Below are 19,619 nucleotides of genomic sequence, written 5' to 3' on the forward strand. Positions count from 1 at the left end.
TTTTTCCAGCAATATTTATTCCATTAATGAATGAAATATGGCCTACGCTGACGACATTGTATGTTACCTCTCAAGCCTGGCTAACACCTCACAGGATCAGGCAGAGGAATTATCGAGTTTTATCATCCTGAACTGCCTCTGTCCTCTTTCTGTGAATAGGCTACTTATTTTGGGCTTAAAATAACAGCCCAAGCAGACCTCAATCCAGCAGCCTCTCTGCAGCCCTCCATTGCGGGGCATGCAGATATCTTTATAGATATCTACAAGGACACGTGATCGAATCGGAAACACTGCATAGCCAGATGCGAGACTCTCCAGGGTTTTTAAATACTACAAGTAATCAGAGTTTAATCTTATAGTTCTAAATTGTGAACCCTGACAAAACAAGTTTTGAGTAAGTAAAATTACACTTAAATTTCGATGATGAGACCCATTAATGAAAATTTCTGCCACTAGGGTGCTATCTTTTGTCTCATTGCTGAGATCGTCGAGAACGAGCAGAATATTCACTCTAGGGTCGAATTCGGGAACGATTAACCCTTCTGAACTCTATTTGTGTTCGGAATGATTAAAAACTTAGAAACTCTTAGAAACTTTTCTTGACGTTCAGAAAAGCAATAGACAATTCTTTATTTGGAGGAGGATTAATTAAAAGTTGACTATTCTCAAGTAATAACAACACAAAGGTAGTAACTGTATTTCCCGATTGTGTTGCTGCAGAAACTAGATAGGTAAAATGATGTTTAAACATTTTGTGCACGTGTTCGTTTGGGCTCCTCTCTTATTTATACAACTGCGGGCCGGACTTGCAACGATAAAGATAGAAGGTGACATCTCCTGAAAAAAAAAAAAAACTCCTTTGTTTTATAGTTTTAGTAATAATTTTCAATTCCTGATTAGAAACAAGTTACTGTTTTCAACCTGTATGGTTTTTACGATTCCTGATTTAAGAAAACTTACTGTTTTTCATCCTAGTTTTACAATTTAAGATTAATGTTTTGACTTCTGAAAATTCAAAAAGAACACCCCTTTGGGATATTTTACCCCGCGCGCGCATCCTGTGCCGTCACGAAGTCACGGTAGGGACATAGTGACTTAGTGTTTTTTGACAAGCGGCACAGGTGCTTTCGCACAACTCCGCATTTGAATCTCTTGTGAAGGAAGACAGTACAGTACTGTCAAGGCCAGATAGCATATGTTAGTGTATGTTCATGTTTGCTTAGTGCGGGTTATGTTGTTCATTTGGCCGCTTAGCCTAGGGTCCGTGGAACACCACAGACTGCTAGTTACCGTCACTGAAGCCGGACCTGGTAGGTGGGAAGAGAACTCTGGCTGGCCGACCCTGGGGTTAGCCTGAGCTTCCCAGGGAGAGCCAAAAAAAAAAAAAAATAAATAAATAAAATAATAATAATAATATAATAAAATAATAATAATAATAAAATAAAATAAAATAAAAAATAATAATAATAACAAAAAAAATAAAAAATAAATAAATAAAAAAAAATAAATAAAATAAAATAAAATAATATATAAAATAAAAAAATAATAATAATTAAATTTAAAAAAAGTTTTTTTTTTCTTTTTTTTCTTCTTCTCTTTCTTTTTGAAATAGGAGAAGGGGTGAGAGATTGAGGTGAAGAAAGAAGGTAAGCAGAAGAATGAGGGCGAGGTAGGGTGGGCTCCCCCCCCAAAGGGTGAAGCCGCCCTACCTCAGGAAGAAGAGAAAAGATTGTGAGGTCAAGTGACCCACAAAGTCAGATTGCCTAATAGCATGACCCTGCATTTGATGTCAAATGCCAGTACCACTCCCAGAGGAGTATTTATATGAGTTCCTACACAAGTAGGAAAATCAGATATTGTCCTACACCTTGAAGAGAGGAGGTGCCGGCAAGTGAGTGGGTGCCACATTGGGCAAGGGGCCCAGTGTCAGCAATTTAATCTTCTTCATCCATGGGTGACTTGTGGGCAATGAGCAGTGTCCCACACTGGGTAGAGGACTTGGATAACCTTCTCTTAGGGGATGAGAGGAGGCACATGGATTCATGAAGCTCGAGGATTGCTTGGAGTTCTTGTGTCTATTGTAGAAAAGTCCTTTTTGGGTTCGTGGGTTTGTCAGATAGCTTCCTTTGTGAATGTCGAGAGATTCCTGTTAGGTCAGGATAAAGATCAATATCCTGTTTGTGTTTTCTTTGATTCCATTCAGGATATGTTCTGTGAATTGAGTTTTGGGTTCATTATAAGATGGGGGTGCGTTGAATAGTTTGCTGTAGGTGAAATTGACGCATTTCAAATACAGTCTGGGCAAAAGTAGTGAAGGCTTTGTAGTTGGTTTCGTCAATTATGTAGAGATGTTCCTGCCCACTGGGTATATTTCCAGTTCTGGTAATTAGGAGACTTCTGGGTAAATCATAAAGAGGGCAATTATACATGAGGTGAATCCAGTCTTCATTGTCGCCGCATGTGCAGAGAGGAGAATCGGTGAGACCCAGGGCATGCAGCTTGGCCCGAAACGATCCATGACCAGTGAGGAAGAACGAGACGTGAAGGCCTGGTGAGTACCATGGAGGAGGTTTTGGTGCAGTTATCATAACTTGTGGAAGAAATCTTTTAGTTGTTTCACCTTTGGTTGTTTGCTCCCAAGATCTTTGCCAATGCTGGAAGAGCTTAGAGTAAATCTGTTTCATTTCGTTTTTTGGATCATTAGCTAGATCGAGTGTTATATCCAGAATGGTGGTGGGAATTCCTCTCTTTATGCGGTATGCAAGGCCGCGACGAATAAAGTCACGGTAGGGAGTCCCGCGTCCCCCCTCGCGTCCGGAAGGGGGTGGGGCATGTGTGCACTCGAATGGTCCCCCGGAAAAGGCGACGTCACCAAAGCGCTACTGAAGACTGCTTAGTCAAACATGGGAACTCACGGGAATTTTCTAATGCTGAAAGTGTAATGTTAAGTGGTTAGCCTTCACTGGTGTCGTGGAAATTTCCATAAACGAAGGTGCGTGTGTCGTCTCCAAACACACGTTTAGTAAAGGTAAATCCAGACCTCTTTGTTATGGAGGATTCGAGGAGACGAGCAGTTCGTTTGTCTCTTTAGACGGAAAATATAACATCGAGTGAAACATTTACTTTTTACCTTTTGCTGCAGCTGTCGTAACATCCAAGTTGACTAACCTGGTGTTTTTGGCATTCAGAGTCACACCTTTGCATTTAGTCACAGTTCTTCCTCATCGGGTTCTGAAGGAATAAGAACTGGTCCCACGTTCTTCGACTTGGGACCAGTCGAAGCGAATTGAAAACGTGCATTGAAAATGTGGTCGCCGTCTAGCTCATCCGTTAGCTCCACAAGCGAGTGAGCGATTGTGTATATTCCTCGCTTGGTTTACAGGTGTATACCAAACTATTTGTGTCAGAATAAATTATTCGTTGGCGTAGAGTTGCCATAGCGTTGTAGAGTTTTATCCGGCTATAGGAAGCAATGAAGGCTTATATGACTGCGTTCCCGCGACGGTACGGTTCCTTTGTCCCCTCGATTGGCGAGAATCCAACTAGCATTGTATCCTCCATTACTAACATAGCTTCGTGAATGCCTTGGTGTCATCTCTTATGTGTCGCAAACTTTAGTGGTAGTCCTTTTTGTTCTCATAATGACATAATTTGTCATTATGAGAACATAAGACATAATTTGGCAAGTGGATGCCTTGCATGGTTCGACTTTATTTCATGCCTGTCCATGGTTATGCCTTCTTTATTCTTAAAGTCAAGGATGTAAGCATCAGGATCTACCACCTCGTGCCATCCTGACGCTTCCTGCTTAATTTTAAGATGTCCATGTAACCACCAAATAGAGACTTATGCCACTCTTCGAAATGCCAAACTTTGTAGATGTCAATAATTTTGTAGCCGCTCTCGATTGCCAATATAAAATTCAGGAGAACACCAGACTCCAAAAAAGCTTCTGTACTAGTGGTTATATTTCGGCGACATTTCATCTGTACAAGCACCGCATAGCGGGAAAACAAGCTTTTCATTGAATGATATGGGAAGGACAGGCAAAAAAAGCTCCTCTGGCGTAACCACCCTGGCATGAATAATTCCAAAGAATGACTCTGGACGATAGTCAAACTCGGTAAGAATGACTTTAATGTGGTCGCGTGGAAAGAAGGCGCATTTACAAACCCACGGATACAACGAGCAGAAATCGACATAACGAATCTCCTCATTATCCGCCTGGTGGTAGAGTTTAAAGCAGTCAACTCTGCCACCCCTGGGAGCACTACGGGCCTTAATCGGTTTGTACATTGTGAATAGCTGCAACAAACTGTTTCATGGCTGGGTGGTTTTTCTGTTGGGTGTCAACTTGGCATTCCCATACAGAAACTACTTCATATCCTTGAGACCTGAAGAAAGTCTCACGGTCCATAGTTTTTTCGTACAGCTCGATCATCATCTTGTTTCTCTGTGTCCGTGAAGTGTAAGGCCTAAAATATTTCTTTCACCCGTGCTAGTAACAGCCATAAAACTTGTATGCAGTGTTACCACTGACCCCAACATGTGCCTTTGCTAATACTAATGCTAAATAATCAATAATAATACTTAAATAATCTTAAGTATTATAATAATAACAACAACAAGAAAATGGGATATTTTTTCAGGGGATCTTTTTTCCGGGATACACTTAGTTGGTCCCAGCGATGGTGGGGTCGATATTACTCCCGGAAACTCCCGTTATTCGTTCGGCAAACATTAGCATTAGCATTAGTAGAGGCATTTGATGCAAGAAAGCAAGTTTATGCAGCATCAGCCAAAAAAAAAAAAAAATAAAAAAACAAAAATAAATAAATAAAAAATAACCACTTCTTCGAAATACCTGTCCAGCTGAGCCTTAAACGTATTTAGGCTATCAACTTCCACGACAAGGGATGGAAGTCTATTCCAGCAACCAACCACCCGCTGGCTAAAGGCAAATTTCCTCACGTCTATCCTACATCTGTCTTTCCTCAATTTGAATTTATGCCCTATCAGGTGATTATTCTGAGAAAGAGGAAGAATCCCATCAGCATTGAGCATGCTCAAACCATTCAAGGCTTTATCAGATCACCTCGCCGGTGCCTAGTCTCCAGACACTGTAATTTGCAAAACGTAAGCCTCTCTTCGTAAGAGCACCCCTTTGTTCCATTCACTAATCTTGTTGCCCTGCTCTGTACTCGTTCCAGCATCTCTGTAAATGGTGTGGTGGACCATTTATGGACATAATCTCACATCTGTTGAGTATGGGCTTGGCAAATCCAGGATCCTGAGCTGGATATCATCCTTCTTTTCATTTTGGTAATTCCTTTCTGTTTCTGACCTTCTCTCTCTCTCTCTCTCTCTCTCTCTCTCTCTCTCTCTCTCTCTCTCTCTCTCTCTCTCTCTCTCTCAGGGTATTTTGGCTGGTGCAGCATAAGCCTCATGTTTAATTGCATCATATAGCTTCTTCTTCTTCTTCTTCTTCTTCTACTACTACTACTACTACTACTACTACTAATAATAATAATAATAATAATAGTAATAATAATGTCCACAACTACTGCTACAAGAAACGCACCTGCACACACAAGCACCTAGCAGAGCAGTTCACTCGAATGATAAGGCACCCGTAGACAATCCCGAAGTTTCTCACTGAAGGAGTCACATATCTGAATCCTAAAGATGAAGATACAAGAAACCCGGCGAAATACAGACCAATCACATGCCTCCCCACGATGTACAATATCCTGACCAGCTGCATAACTAAGAAGATATCAGACCACTTACAGAGTCAGAACATAATGGCCGAACAGCAGAAAGGATGCAAGCGGAGGAGCAAAGGATGGAAGGAGCAATTAACCGTGGATGCCGCAGTTATGGAGCAACCTTTCAAGAAGCACCGCAATCTATACACGGCCAAATCGATTACCGCAAGTCCTTGACTCCGTGCCTCATAGCTGGCTAATAGAGACCCTAAAGATCTACAAGGTCAATCCGATGGTGACAAACTTTCTAGGAGCAACAATGGCGAAATGCAGTACCACCATTAAGGTCGAGAACATCACTATCAGGCCAATCCCATTAGAAGAGGAATCTTTCAGGGCGATGGAGCCCACTATGGTTCTGTCTAGATCTCAGCCCGCTATCCATCATGCTCAACGGCAGCAAGTATGGATATAACCTCAAAGCAGAAAGAAAGAACCTGTACACCCTCACCCACCTGATGTAAATGGATGACATCAAGCTCTACGCGGCAACCGAGAACCGGCAATCCAGCAACTACTCCGGATCACCGAAGAATTCAGCAAGGACATCAGGATAGAATTTGGTCTAGAAAAATGCAAGACCACACCCTGCACCAGGGAAAATTAGTTGGCCGAAACCACAAGCTGCTGAGTGGTAAAGAGATCGAAGCTATGACAGAAGGAGAGACCTACAAATAACTAGGGACGATGCAGGCTCCAGTAACAACATGCACATTCGGGGTCATAGATTGGACTAACTCCGAACTAGAAGATATCATGCCAAAGACAACAATAACTCGGAAAGAGGGAGAAAGGGGCGTGATAGACCTGACAGAACAACAGAAAACAGCGATAGTTAACCTGAAGGATTACTTCGAGAACAAAACAACACCACTCCACCAGGCCATAAGGAAGAGAGATAAGTGGTATACCCAATCAACCCAAGCGAGGAAATCCCCCTCGCCCAAACGGTACAAGAAACGAAGATAGAAAGATGGGCAAAGAAGAGACTGAAGGATTCATGCTAGCCATCCAAATCTATATAATCAGCACCACCACTATATAATCAGCACCATCACTATATAATCAGCACCAGAAACTATAGAAAATACATTGCAAAGGAGCCCGAAATGTCAAATGACATATGTCGACGATGCCACCTAGCCTTAGAAACGATCCAAAACATCACCGAAGGGTGCAAGGTGATCACTCAGACTGCATACACTCATAGACACGACCAGATAGCCAGGATAATACATCAGAGGCTAGCGAGGAAATACCAGTTGACCAAAGAAAGTGTACCACACCACAAGTACGAACCCCAGGCAGTACTAGAGACCCGAACCCACAAGCTGTACTGGGACTGCGCCATAATAACGGTAAGACCATCCCGCACAACACAGCGGACATAACCATTGTGGACAAGATGGAAAAAGCTACCTACCTGATTGACATAGCGGTGCCAAACACTAGTAATGTCCAAAAAACCAATGAAGAAAATATTAGGAAGTACATGAACCTGAAACATGAGATCAAGGAGATGCGGCATATGCAAGAAGTATCAACCATCCCAATCATCTTTCCAACAACCGGTATGGTACCAAAGACTCTACATAGCAGCCCAGCAGCAATAGGTCTCCCAGACAACACCTACAATGAACTGCAGAAAGTCGCAATCCCGAACACCTGTATTTCCTCGACCGACAGTAACACCAGACATTACAACCACCCTGTGTAATTGGTAGCAGTACCCGTCACGCAGTGGAATCCCCAATCAGGGAGAAGTAATATAAGAGTAACAACAATAATAATAATTGTCACGAAGAACCTGATAGCTCCTGCAATCTTGGAAAAAATCCAGCAGGATGTGAACCGTCAACTACAAAGAATAAAAATATGGAACCAGAGGAGGTAGAACATACCAGCACCGAAGCAGAGGAGGAAGCGGAAGCAGACATACAACCCACAGCAGCTGAAGTGGAAAGAGACGAGGTCGTGATATCTAGAATAGAGGGTGAGTGGAAGAAGGCTCTAACAGAATTCGAAGGAATGGAGGACCCCACAAAAACTCACGTGATACCGAAGCAGAGACCGGATAGAACCTTGTGGAGAGTCATAGACTACCTCAATCGGCACATATACCTCATTACATCTACAGCAATGGTGCAACACTGGAGGCCATCCACACAACCGTGTAATGTGCTGAGGTAGTAGCCACCAGGATTAATGGGAGAGAAACAAGAGACCAGCAGCAGAAGACTGAAAACAGAAGGAACCGCCAGCTTGGGAAAGAAGACTTCAGCAGAAGATAGAAGAATTAAGAGTCAAGATAGACGAATTGACCCAGTACCAATCGGGCAATAGGAGTAAGAAATTAATTGGAAAAGTGAAGAGCATCCTCAAGAGAGACAGCGTCCACAGTAAACATGAGACAAAAAAAATCAGAGAATAGGAGAGTACTTGGACACATTGAAGCAGAATCTCCTTGCACTCAGCAAGAGACTACACCGATACAAAGAGTGCTCCCAGAGGAAAAGAAACAATCGAATCTTCGATGAGGACCAAAGAGGCTTCTACAAGAATCTCGGAGAAGACGGGAAAGAAGGGAACGGACCACCCGAGGAGAAGAAGACGATTGAGGAGTTCTGGGGATACATATGGAGCAGGGAAGTAAGACATAACAGCGGAGCCACCTGCATAAAATCAGACGCAAGAAAACCAAGTACGTACAAGAAATGAGAGGGGTAGAAGAAGAAGAAGTAAAACAGACGATCAAGAACTTTCACAACTGGCGAACTCGAGGAATAGATAACATCCATAATTACTGGTACAAGAAACTCACTTACACACACACACACACACACACACACACACACACACACACACACACACACACACACACACACACACACACACACACACACACACACACACACACACACACACACACACACCACCTGGCAGAGCAGTTCACCCGAATGATAAGGCACCCAGAGACAATCCCGTAGTTTCTCACTCAAGGAATCACATATATATGAAGCCAAAAGACGAAGATACAAGAATCCCGACGAAACATAGGCCAATCATCTGCCTCTCAACAATGTACAAGATCCTGACCAGCTTCATAACCAGGAAGATATCAGACCACTTGGAGAGTCAAAACATAATAGACGAACAGCAGAAAGGATGCAAGCGTCTGAGCAAAGGATACAAGGAGCAATTCACCATAGATGCCTCAGTTATGGAGCAAGCCGACAAGAAGCGCCGCAACATGTACACAGCCTACATCGATTACCGCAAGGTCTTCGACTCCGTGCCTAATAGCTTGCTTATAGTGGCGCTAAATATCTGGAAAGTCAATCCGATAGTGACAAACTTCCTAGGAGAAATGATGGCGAAATGGAGTACCACCATTACGGTCGAAAACATCACAACCAGGCCAATCCCCACCAGGAGGTTGGCCTGGTTGTGATGTTTTCAGGGAGATGCTCTGAGCTCATTGTGGTTCTGTCTAGCACTTAACCCGCTATCTACCATGCTCAACAGTAGCAAGTACGGATTGAGCCTCAAAGAAGGAGGGAAGAACTTGTACACCCTCACCCACCTGATGTACATGGATGACATCAAGCTCTATGCGGCAACCGAGAAGCAGTTCCAGAAACTACTCCAGGTCACCGAATAATTCAGCAATGATATTAGGCTGGAATTTGGTCTATTCAAATGCTGAAAAACACACGGATTGCCTCAGGGAAAATTAGTCAACCGAAACTAGCAGCTGCAGACTGGTAAAGAGATCGAAGCCACGGCAGATATATAGAGGCCTACGAACACTTGGAGATGATGCAGGCTCAGTAGTTACAGCACAAGGAAATTAAGGCCTGCCTGACCGAAAAATACCATGAGGGACCAGTAGCCTGCTAAAAGCAAAGCGGAATGGAGTGAACACAATTAAAGTCATAAACATCTATGCAGTCCCAGTGCTAACATACTCCTTCGGGGTCATAGATTGTACTAAACCGAGTTGGAAGATATCATGAGAAAGAAAAGGACAATGATTACCTAGAGCCCCCCAACACCACCCAAAATCTGCCGGGGAGAGACTGATAATTGCAAGGAAAGAAGGAGGAATGGGCCTGATAGACCTCATTGAGCAACAGAAGACAGCGATAATTAACAGGAAAGAATACTACCAGAAACACCAGCAGCACTCCAGCAGGCCATAATGAAGATAGACAAGCGGTATACTCCACTTAACCTTAGCGAGGAGTCGCCCCACCGACCAGGAGGTACAAACGAAGCTAGAAAGATGGGTAGAGAGACACTCCATGGCAAACACTACAGTGTAAAGTGTAAAGTGTGTTTAGGGTCAAGCGGCACCAGTGGTTTCCCCCATCTCCGCGTAGTTTACATTGCGGGTGAACCAGTTTACTGGAAAAGCCAGAGATTCAAAAGTGTATGGACTTTGTATATGTGTGATGCCCTGTACCGTTGTTCATATGGTCATTTAGCTGCCAGACCCCTACTGAGGCCCGACGTTGCCCCACTTTCGCCCCGTGGAGGCAGACCAGGTACTCACTAGTATATAGTTCACTCTGGCAGGTCCTGCATCCTAATTTCCTGAGATTTCAGTGGCTAGGACCTAAAAAAAAAAATATCGCGTACGCGTCGCGGGGAGCGCTAGAAGTCCAAAATGTTGGGTAAAATTAATTTAGATTGGTGATTTTAGATTGTCTTGGGCATGTTCACGTTGCTGTCAGATAGAGTGGAGTGAAGGCTGAAGACTGGGGGACAGATAGACAGAAATATGGAGCCGAAAGGAAGGCAACTCCAGGGTACAGTGATCTCCACCAAGATCACATAGATAAAATCACTTCCAATGGCTCAGGAGCGGGACGCTCTTCCCCAAAAATGAAGGATTCATGCTCGCCATCCAAGACCAGGTAATCAACACCAGAAACTATAGAAAATGCATCGCCAAGGAGCCCGGAGTGTTCGATGACACATTTCGACGATGCTGCCTGGCTTCAGTAATGATCCAACACTATATCGCGGGATGAAAGGTGATCACCTAGACTGAGTATACGCAGACATTATTTATTATTATTATTAGCCATATGGCACAAGGAAGCCTGAGGCATATACTGCACCAGCCCAAAAAAAAAAAAAAAAAAATCCCTAGCCAAAAAAAAAAAAAAAAAATACTCCCTGAGAGAGAGAGAGAGAGAGAGAGAGAGAGAGAGAGAGAGAGAGAGAGAGAGAGAGAGAGAGAGAGAGAGAAGAATGATGATATCCAGCTCAGGACCCTGGGTTTGCCAAGCCCATACTCACCAGATGTGAGCTCCCTGGGTTAATGACCAGGTAGCCAAGATAATACATCAGAATCTAGCAAGGAAATACCAGTTGATCGAAGAAAGTGTACCGTACTACAAATACGAATCCCAGGCAGTACTACAGACCCCAACCCCCAAGCTGTCCTGGAACCGCGCCATAATAACCGATAGGACAGTCCCGCACAACAGGCCGAACGCAACCCTTGTGGACAAGAAGGAATAGGCTACCTATCTGATTGATATAGCGGTTCCCAACACTGTCAACTTGCAGAAAACCCATGAGGAAAAAATCAGGAAATAGACGAACTTAAGACAGGAGATCAAAGAGATGTGGCATATGCAACAAGTAACGACCATCCCGATCGTCGTGTCAACCAGTGGTATTGTGCCAAAGATTCTACATAACAGCCTAACTGCAATAGATCTCCCAGCAAACACCTACAAGGAACTCCAGAAAGTCGCATTTCTGAACACCTATAGGATAGTCAGAGTGTTCCTCGACCAACAGTAATAACACCAGACATAACAACAACCACCCTGTGTACTTGGTAGCGTACCCGTCACGAGGTGGAACCCCAATCAGGGAGAAATAATATAAGAGCAATAATAATAATAATATATAGCTAAGCGTCTAATATGCCTAAAATCCTACAAGGATCAATAAACTATTCATTCTATCACAACCATTTTTATTGGCGGCTTTCAAGCTGCAAATAACAAGTGTTTCAAACGATAAGTCCATAGAAGCTAATGTAAGTTCAGTCGCACGACGGCGCTACGGTGGCTGGAAAATTTTAAATGGTGCAATTATGGATTGTCGTGCTGTAATATTACTTGACTGGTGACTAATTTTTGCTATAGTGTTTTTCTATGTGAAGGAATAACTTTTGGTTTCTTGATGTCCAATTTCTAAGCAAGTTAACGCGTAATGTTTCTCAACCAACACATATAATACCCATTTCATATGTTTATGAATGAGATATTACTGCCATTTTTCAGAATGGGAAAGAGAGCAGCTGTTGTCAGCTATTATGCTGTGAAGCATGGCCGTACACCAGGTATTTATTTTACGTGGTAAGTTTTTGTTTTCAGTCAAAAATGTATTCTTATTTTTTGATTTGAATGAAATAAATATTTTCCTCACGTAAAACAGCTAAATGCAGTTGAGTTTATTTATTCTTCTCACCTAAGTGGTGAGGTATCTTAGACGAAATAATTATGTTTATGCTCTGTTGCTAAATGTTCAAGCACACAAATAGAAGAATATAACCGTTTTCGATGTCTTGTACCATATTTTGTTAGGGTTCACGATACTTTGCTATTAATGAATTAGTTACATGCAGTTTAATGATAAAATATGACCGAAGAAATTTTTTCGATAACTGAAATTGTTTGTTCATAAGCAAAAAAAGCTAATGTGCACATAGCAAATTTGGAAGACGAAACACGCAAAATTTAATATTTTTAATGGCCATACTCCAATATACGGTACCCCCTTGTAATTGGCTGTCAGCACGGGGGAAAGCAGTGATTGACAGGTTTTGATCCCGCCTACTGACTGCGTCCGCTCTTCTTTTCACGTAAGCAAAAAAAGCTAATGTGCACATAGCAAATTTGGAAGACGAAACACGCAAAATTTAATATTTTTAATGGCCATACTCCAATATACGGTGCCCCTTTGTAATTGGCTGTCTGAACGGGCCAAAGATTCTACATAACAGCCTAACTCCAATAGATCTCCCAGCAAACACCTACAAGGAACTCCAGAAAGTCGCATTTCTGAACACCTATAGGATAGTCAGAGTGTTCCTCGACCAACAGTAATAACACCAGACATAACAACAACCACCCTGTGTACTTGGTAGCGTACCCGTCACGAGGTGGAACCCCAATCAGGGAGAAATAATATAAGAGCAATAATAATAATAATATATAGCTAAGCGTCTAATATGCCTAAAATCCTACAAGGATCAATAAACTATTCATTCTATCACAACCATTTTTATTGGCGGCTTTCAAGCTGCAAATAACAAGTGTTTCAAACGATAAGTCCATAGAAGCTAACGTAAGTTCAGTCGCACGACGGCGCTACGAGGGCTGGAAAATTTTAAATGGTGCAATTATGGATTGTCGTGCTGTAATATTACTTGACTGGTGACTAATTTCCAGAACACGGTGCCCCTTTGAAAATCACGTCGAGAAGAAGAGGGGGAAAGCAGTGACGTACGGTTCGTAACTCCGCCCACTCACTGCATTCCCACTCTTCTTCTCGACGACTGCATGTGGCAAATGTCACGCGATATAACAGTATAGCGAAGCTGAAAAACAGGATCACTGCAATTTTTTCGGAGCAGGAACTAAAATAATTATACATAAAAATAATACATTAATTTTTTTTTCAAACCGAAACAAACTAATGAGACGCAGTAAACGACCAATTTTCACTAAACTCCCGAAGTCACGTAAAAAGGTAACCAAAAAACCTAACCATTTTTCACCAAACACAATTGAAAGTTAATAAAAAACATGACTCCCATTATATATATTTTTTTCGTCCAGCGACTGGTTTTTGATTGAATTCCTCCCGAAGTCGTGTAAAAACATAACCACACAACAAAATTAATTCTAAATTAATTAACAAAATTGTTCTAAACACAACAAAAATAATTGTACATAAAAATAACAGTAATTTTTTTTTTTTCAAAACGAAATAAACTGAGACGCAGTAAACGACTAATTTTCACGAAATAACTCCCTAAGTCGCGTAAAAATGTAACCTAAAAACCTAACCATTTTTCACTAAACACAAATGAAAGCCAATAAAAAATGACACCCATTGTAATTTTTTTTTTTTTTAATACTTAAAAAGATTTTAAGGTTTAATCCCTTTAGCTTTTAAGAGCTAAAAGGATTAATTCTTAAGAGCATAAATTAAGACCTATAACATTTCATAATTTACTGTTTCCTGTAAAACCTACACAATTGAGAAGTTGTTTTTACGAGTTGCCTGTAAAACCTACACAGTCAAAACCTCTACTCTACCAAGAAGTCACACTGGTCAGCTGCTATCTATATATCCACGGCCATTGACAAAGATTAAGGCATATTTGTGTAGATCGGAGCATTAAAAAAAAAAAAAAAAAAAAAAAAAACATGCTTTAAAATTTGGTATTTCTGGCAATAGTGTGTCAACCATTCTGAAAAACAGTTTTGATTCTCAAACTGTTTGAGGAAACGGGACCCAGTCGGAGGTATGCAAAATTATGCCTGTATGATTATTATATTGATTATTATATATAGATTAAGCTGTTATTAAGTGGGTGAAGTTGATTCAAGACCAAAACATGCTGATGTCTGGGCCACTAATAAAACAAAAGGCTATGATTATTATATTGATTATTATATATAGATTAAGCTGTTATTAAGTGGGTGAAGTTGATTCAAGACCAAAACATGCTGATGTCTGGGCCATTAATAAAACAAAAGGCTATGCATCTTTTCTGGGGCATAAAACATTCCAAGCCAGTTCTGGTTGGCTGGACAAATTTAAAATGTATCATGGCTTACTCAAAAAAGTTATTTCTGGTGAAAGTGGAGTTGTAATGGAAGAAGGCTGTACCAACTGGAAAGAAACAATTTGAAAAAAATTATGGAGGACTGTGAGCCAAAAGACATTCAACGTTGATGAAATGGCTCTGTTTTTTAAATGTTTGCTTAAGAAGACATTGACTTTTAAAGGCGATAAATGCTTTGGTGGTAAAATAAGAAGAGAATTACAGCCTTGGTTGGTGCAAATATGGATGGTAATGAAAAACTGAAGCTTTTGGTAATAGGCAAAAGTAAACAACCCGATGTTTCAAAGGAGTAAAGTCCTTAGAGTTGGACTACAGCTACAACAAATGAAATTTTTGAATGGTGAATTTTTAAATTTCAATAGAAGGACAATAAAAGAAAACAGAAACATCGCATTGATTGTCGATAACTGCCCTGCCCATTTTCACTTGGTAATTTGAAAACTTACAAGTGTGAAGCTTGTTTTCTTCTCTCCAAATACCTCGTCTAAACTGCAGCCAATGAACCAAGGCATCATTAAGAATATGAAAATGTACTACCATCACCTTCGGAAAAAATTATACTGAGAATAGAAACTAGCCAACCTATAGATTTTGTTATATTGTTGTGGATGTGCATATCAGAGTTGGCGAAAGTGTGGAGTCAAGATGTGATGGAAACAATGATTGAGAATTGTTTCACAAAATCAGGTTTTGCTAAAATGCCAATTAACAGTGATGAGAGGGATGAAATACTACATGGTATTGAGCAACCTTGGGAAGAACTCCAAGTGAGAGGTTTATCAGTGGAGAAATTGTTCTTATCAAATTTTTAGTAGTCGATAATCATGTTATAGTAGCTGAATATCCAAGTTACTCCAGTATTTTGAAGAGTATTCAAAGAACTAGTGACAATATCAACAATGAGGTCAATATTAAACCTACCAAATATCAAATGTTGGTAGCATTTGAAACTTTGTGTTGAGGCCTTCAATGTGAAGAAAATATATCTGAGCGTTTAAACAAATGTGAACATTTTTTATCAACGTTGGACTGTAAAATCCAGTGTACAACAAAAAATAACCAAATATTTTACGAAATAATTCTTAAAAGTGTACTAATATATTGTATAAAGTAAGGCAATTATTTTGCATGAAGCAGTGGGATTATGCTTAAGATTCACTATTGAATGGTCAGTGCTTTTGCACTGTGTGCAATAGTATAAACTAACCATCAGGCATCTCTCATATTCTAGACTTATACTTCATAACTGGGTTGTCACTATTGCAACAACAGAGTACCTGCCCACCCACTGATGAGTAAGCCAACAACCTTCATAATGGTGCCGTCTGGGTGGTGGTGGTATCCGCTGTGAATAATAACATTAGTCTTCTCCACTGGTGACGTGTTACTTATTCAAAGCAGTGCAATACCTCGGCAACTCATGAAGGTTGATTCACAATATGAGATACAATTAAAACGATGCCAGTTAATGACTTGAACAGTTCACTACGAACAAAACATGGTGCAAAAGCACTGACCATTCAATAATAATAATAATACTAATATACGTATTGTGTGCCATCATGTATATAGTCATTTCTTAATATGTATGTATTAATAAATTAATTGTTTATATTCTTAGAAAATTTATTCATTCCCACTTATTTCTAATTTTTTTTCCCTCTTTTACTATATTTCTGAATGTTTGAATTACACTGTTTTTCATTATTGAAAAGGTTATATTTCTCTTTAATGAAATTTATTTTGTCCGGACCAAGACTGGGTTAAAGAGAGCTCTGATTGTATTTGTTTGCTCTTGTGTGCATTCTGCGAGTGAGTTAGAATACCATCATCATGGGGCTCATATCTGGTGAGTATGGGCTTGGCACATCCAGGATCCTGAGCTGGATATTATCATTCTCTTTCTTGGTGATTCCATTCTACTTCTGACTCTCTCACTCTCAGGGTAATTCAGAAATTTTTTTTTTTTTTTTTTGGCTGGTGCAGCATAAGCCTCAGGCTTCCTTGCACCATATTGCTAATAATAATAATAATAATGATTAGGCTTATTCATTCCATTTAAAGCAGACTTAAATACTTTAGTCAATCTCCTTGCACATGCCTAGTTTCCAAGCAATTTGAAGAAACAGACGTCTTTTGTGGTAAGAGTACCCCTTAGTGTTCTTGATTAATCTGGTTCCTTTTCTCAGCACCCATTACAAAAGATGCTCATCTTTCTTAAAAATGAATCTTCCAAACCTATATACTAGTGATGGGCAAATTAAATGGCTAGTAATTGAGAGATTCAATGATTGAATGATTAGTAGGTACTATTAATAATTCTATTATTATTATTATTTGTTGTAGTAGTGGCATATAATGCAAGAAAGAATGCTTATAAAGTAACAGCCAAAACAAGAAAAAGCCCACTCCCTACAATGATCTGTCTAGTTGTTAATTCAATTTATTAAAACTACTCACTTATACAACAATAGATGAAAATTTGTTCCAGCAATTGACCACCCACTGGCTGATAGCAAACCTTTGGACATCTAACCTGGAACCATCCTCCTCCCTCAGTTTGAATTTATGCCTCCTGATGTATGTGGTTTGAGCAAGAGGAAGAATGTAATCAGCATTGACATTCAGAGCCTTAAAAACCTCAATCAGATTACTTTGCAGGTATCTAGTCTTAGATGCTGAAGTTTGCAGAAGCAAAGCTTTTCTTGATAAGGCTTCCGTTCTTACCATTAAAGGCTTCAGTCTACTCAGTCTCATTGCTCTTATCTGTACCTATTTCAGCAGATCTACATCTGTCCTAAAATGAGGCTTCAAGATCTGTGTAGGACTCAAGCTGTAGCCTAGCTATTGCCTTGTGCAATGGGATAATCACCTCCTTAATCCTCTAGCAAATTCCTGGATATCATTGACAAAACCTTGCAAGCTCTCCTGGCAGTCTGTCTGCATTGCTCAGAGAACTTCATATATGGGTGCACAAATACTCCTAGTTCTTTTTTGTTTTCCACTACTCTGAGCAGTACCACATGATTGATGAGTTACTGCTATCCATATGCAGCTTTACATTTGTCAATGTTAAACTTCAATTGCCACTTCTCAGCCCATCTGCCTAACTTTTTTGGATCCTGTTGCAGTAGCATACTATCATTAATCATCTTGCCAACCTTTGTGTCATCTGCAAACTTGAACATTAAGCTTCATATGCCTTCATCAATATCGTTGATAATATAGGAAACAATGATGGGCCTCACACCGAACCCTGGGGGACTCCACTGATCACATTAGTCCACAAAAAACAGTGTCTATTGATTACTACTCTCTATCTTCTCCCTCTCAACCATTCCTTTATCAGTAGCAGCAACTTTCCCTTAATGCCATGCTGCTCCAGTTTGTACACATTCTTTTATGTGCAATAGTAGCAACAGCTTTCCTGAAATCCAAGTATGTGATAACAAAATTATTTTTTGCATCCAGTTTCTTTGTGACCATGTATTGGCCAGAGACCAGATTTCCCTTTATCAAACCCATTCTGGGTCTAAAGTATAACTGGAATCTTGTCTAGGTGATCTTGCATTACTTCTTTAACAAGTGACTCCATTATTTTCCCTGGAATAGAAGTTAAACTAACAGGTCTGTAATTACTCATATCATCCTTCGATTCCCTTTTGTGAATTGGGATATGTTCACATATCTCCAGTCTGCAGGGACCTCCCCTGAAGCAAGAATGCTTTCATAATTATGGCTAAGGGTTTGATTATTTCCTTCACTGCCTCCTTTAATATAATTGGTTAGATCCCATCCACCCCAGTTTAACCTCAACAATTTCTTTTTCACTTTCCTTTCAGTTATTGCAAAATCATTTACACCTCTGGCTTCCTCTTCTATAAAGAATTCCTCATGTATGAATGTAGATGCACAATACTTATTGTTTGTTAGCAGCCTGAGCAAATCATCAACAGTTGAACTATCCATATCAAGTGATCCAAATTGATTCATCCCCTTCCTTCTAGAGTTTACATAAGTAAAGAAGTCTTTACTGTTTTTCTTTGCATCTTTTGCCAAAGGTTGCTCATAATCTATCTTCACTTGCCTAACCTTCTTTGTAACTTTATTGCAGATTAGATATCTAACACAGGCTTATGTGTTGCCTGATAATTTATATGCATCCCATGCATTTTTCTTCTCTCTCCCAAGTCTCATTAGTTCACCTGATCCATTTAAGCCTAAACCTTAAACATTATTTCTTATTCGATATGAAAATCCTAGTAGCTTCCATGATTACTTCCTTTGAATGCTTCCCATTTATGGGCTAATGATAACATCATCAGTTGGTCCCACTGTATAGAATTTAAAAACTGACTGAGACTACTGTAGTCACCTTTGCAAAGCCTGTTCACTCTGTACAAATCACAAATCTGCCCACCATGGAATATTGTTCCCACATCTGGGGCAGTGCCCCCAAAACCTCTCTCAGGCTTTTAGATTCTATTCAAAAGAGGGCAATTAGGTTAATTAATGACTCATCTCTAACAGAGTCTCTCCACTCACTCTCTCAGAGATGTACTGTTTCTGCTGCATGCCTTTGCTACAGATACTTCCACGGGCACTATTCTTCTGAATTGGCTTCTATAATTCCCGCTCTCTCTTTCAAAACAGTCTGAACACGTGCAGCCACCAAACTGACTCAACATTGCACTGTCCATCTATAACTTCGATGATTTTATCGATGATTTTATCGATGATTTAATCGATGCACTTCCTTAGATTTTATGTGCTTCTTAACTAACAGCATAACCCCGTGTCCCTTCATATCCTGTCTGTTCTTTCTGAGGCACCTCCGTAGCCAGGTGGGCAGGAGCAGCAGTGCGTAGCACACGCTGCTTGATTAGACCGGGGTTCGAGCCTGTGACCACCAAATACAGAGGATGCGGAAAGGTCAGGGAATGACTACTGCATATCCCTAAAGCAAT

At 40.5% G+C, this 19,619-nt stretch overlaps 1 protein-coding gene across 3 annotated transcripts in view; it reads left to right on the forward strand.

The window, feature by feature from the left end:
* Window positions 1-11,884: 11,884 nt before the first annotated feature.
* Window positions 11,885-19,619, forward strand: part of rnh1 (ribonuclease H1) — a 190,047-nt gene continuing 182,312 nt past the window's right edge. For all 3 annotated transcript variants that reach the window (XM_090373367.1, XM_090373368.1, XM_090373370.1), the window contains exon 1: window positions 11,885-12,151. In XM_090373367.1, the coding sequence (XP_090229493.1) occupies window positions 12,042-12,151 (110 nt within the window). In that variant the 5' untranslated portion in view covers window positions 11,885-12,041. The remainder of the gene's footprint in view (window positions 12,152-19,619) is intronic.

The sequence above is a fragment of the Mastigoproctus giganteus genome, chromosome 5 (assembly GCF_048544385.1).
Source record: "Mastigoproctus giganteus isolate SK-2022 chromosome 5, ASM4854438v1, whole genome shotgun sequence".
NCBI classification, from domain to species: Eukaryota; Metazoa; Arthropoda; class Arachnida; order Uropygi; family Thelyphonidae; genus Mastigoproctus; species Mastigoproctus giganteus.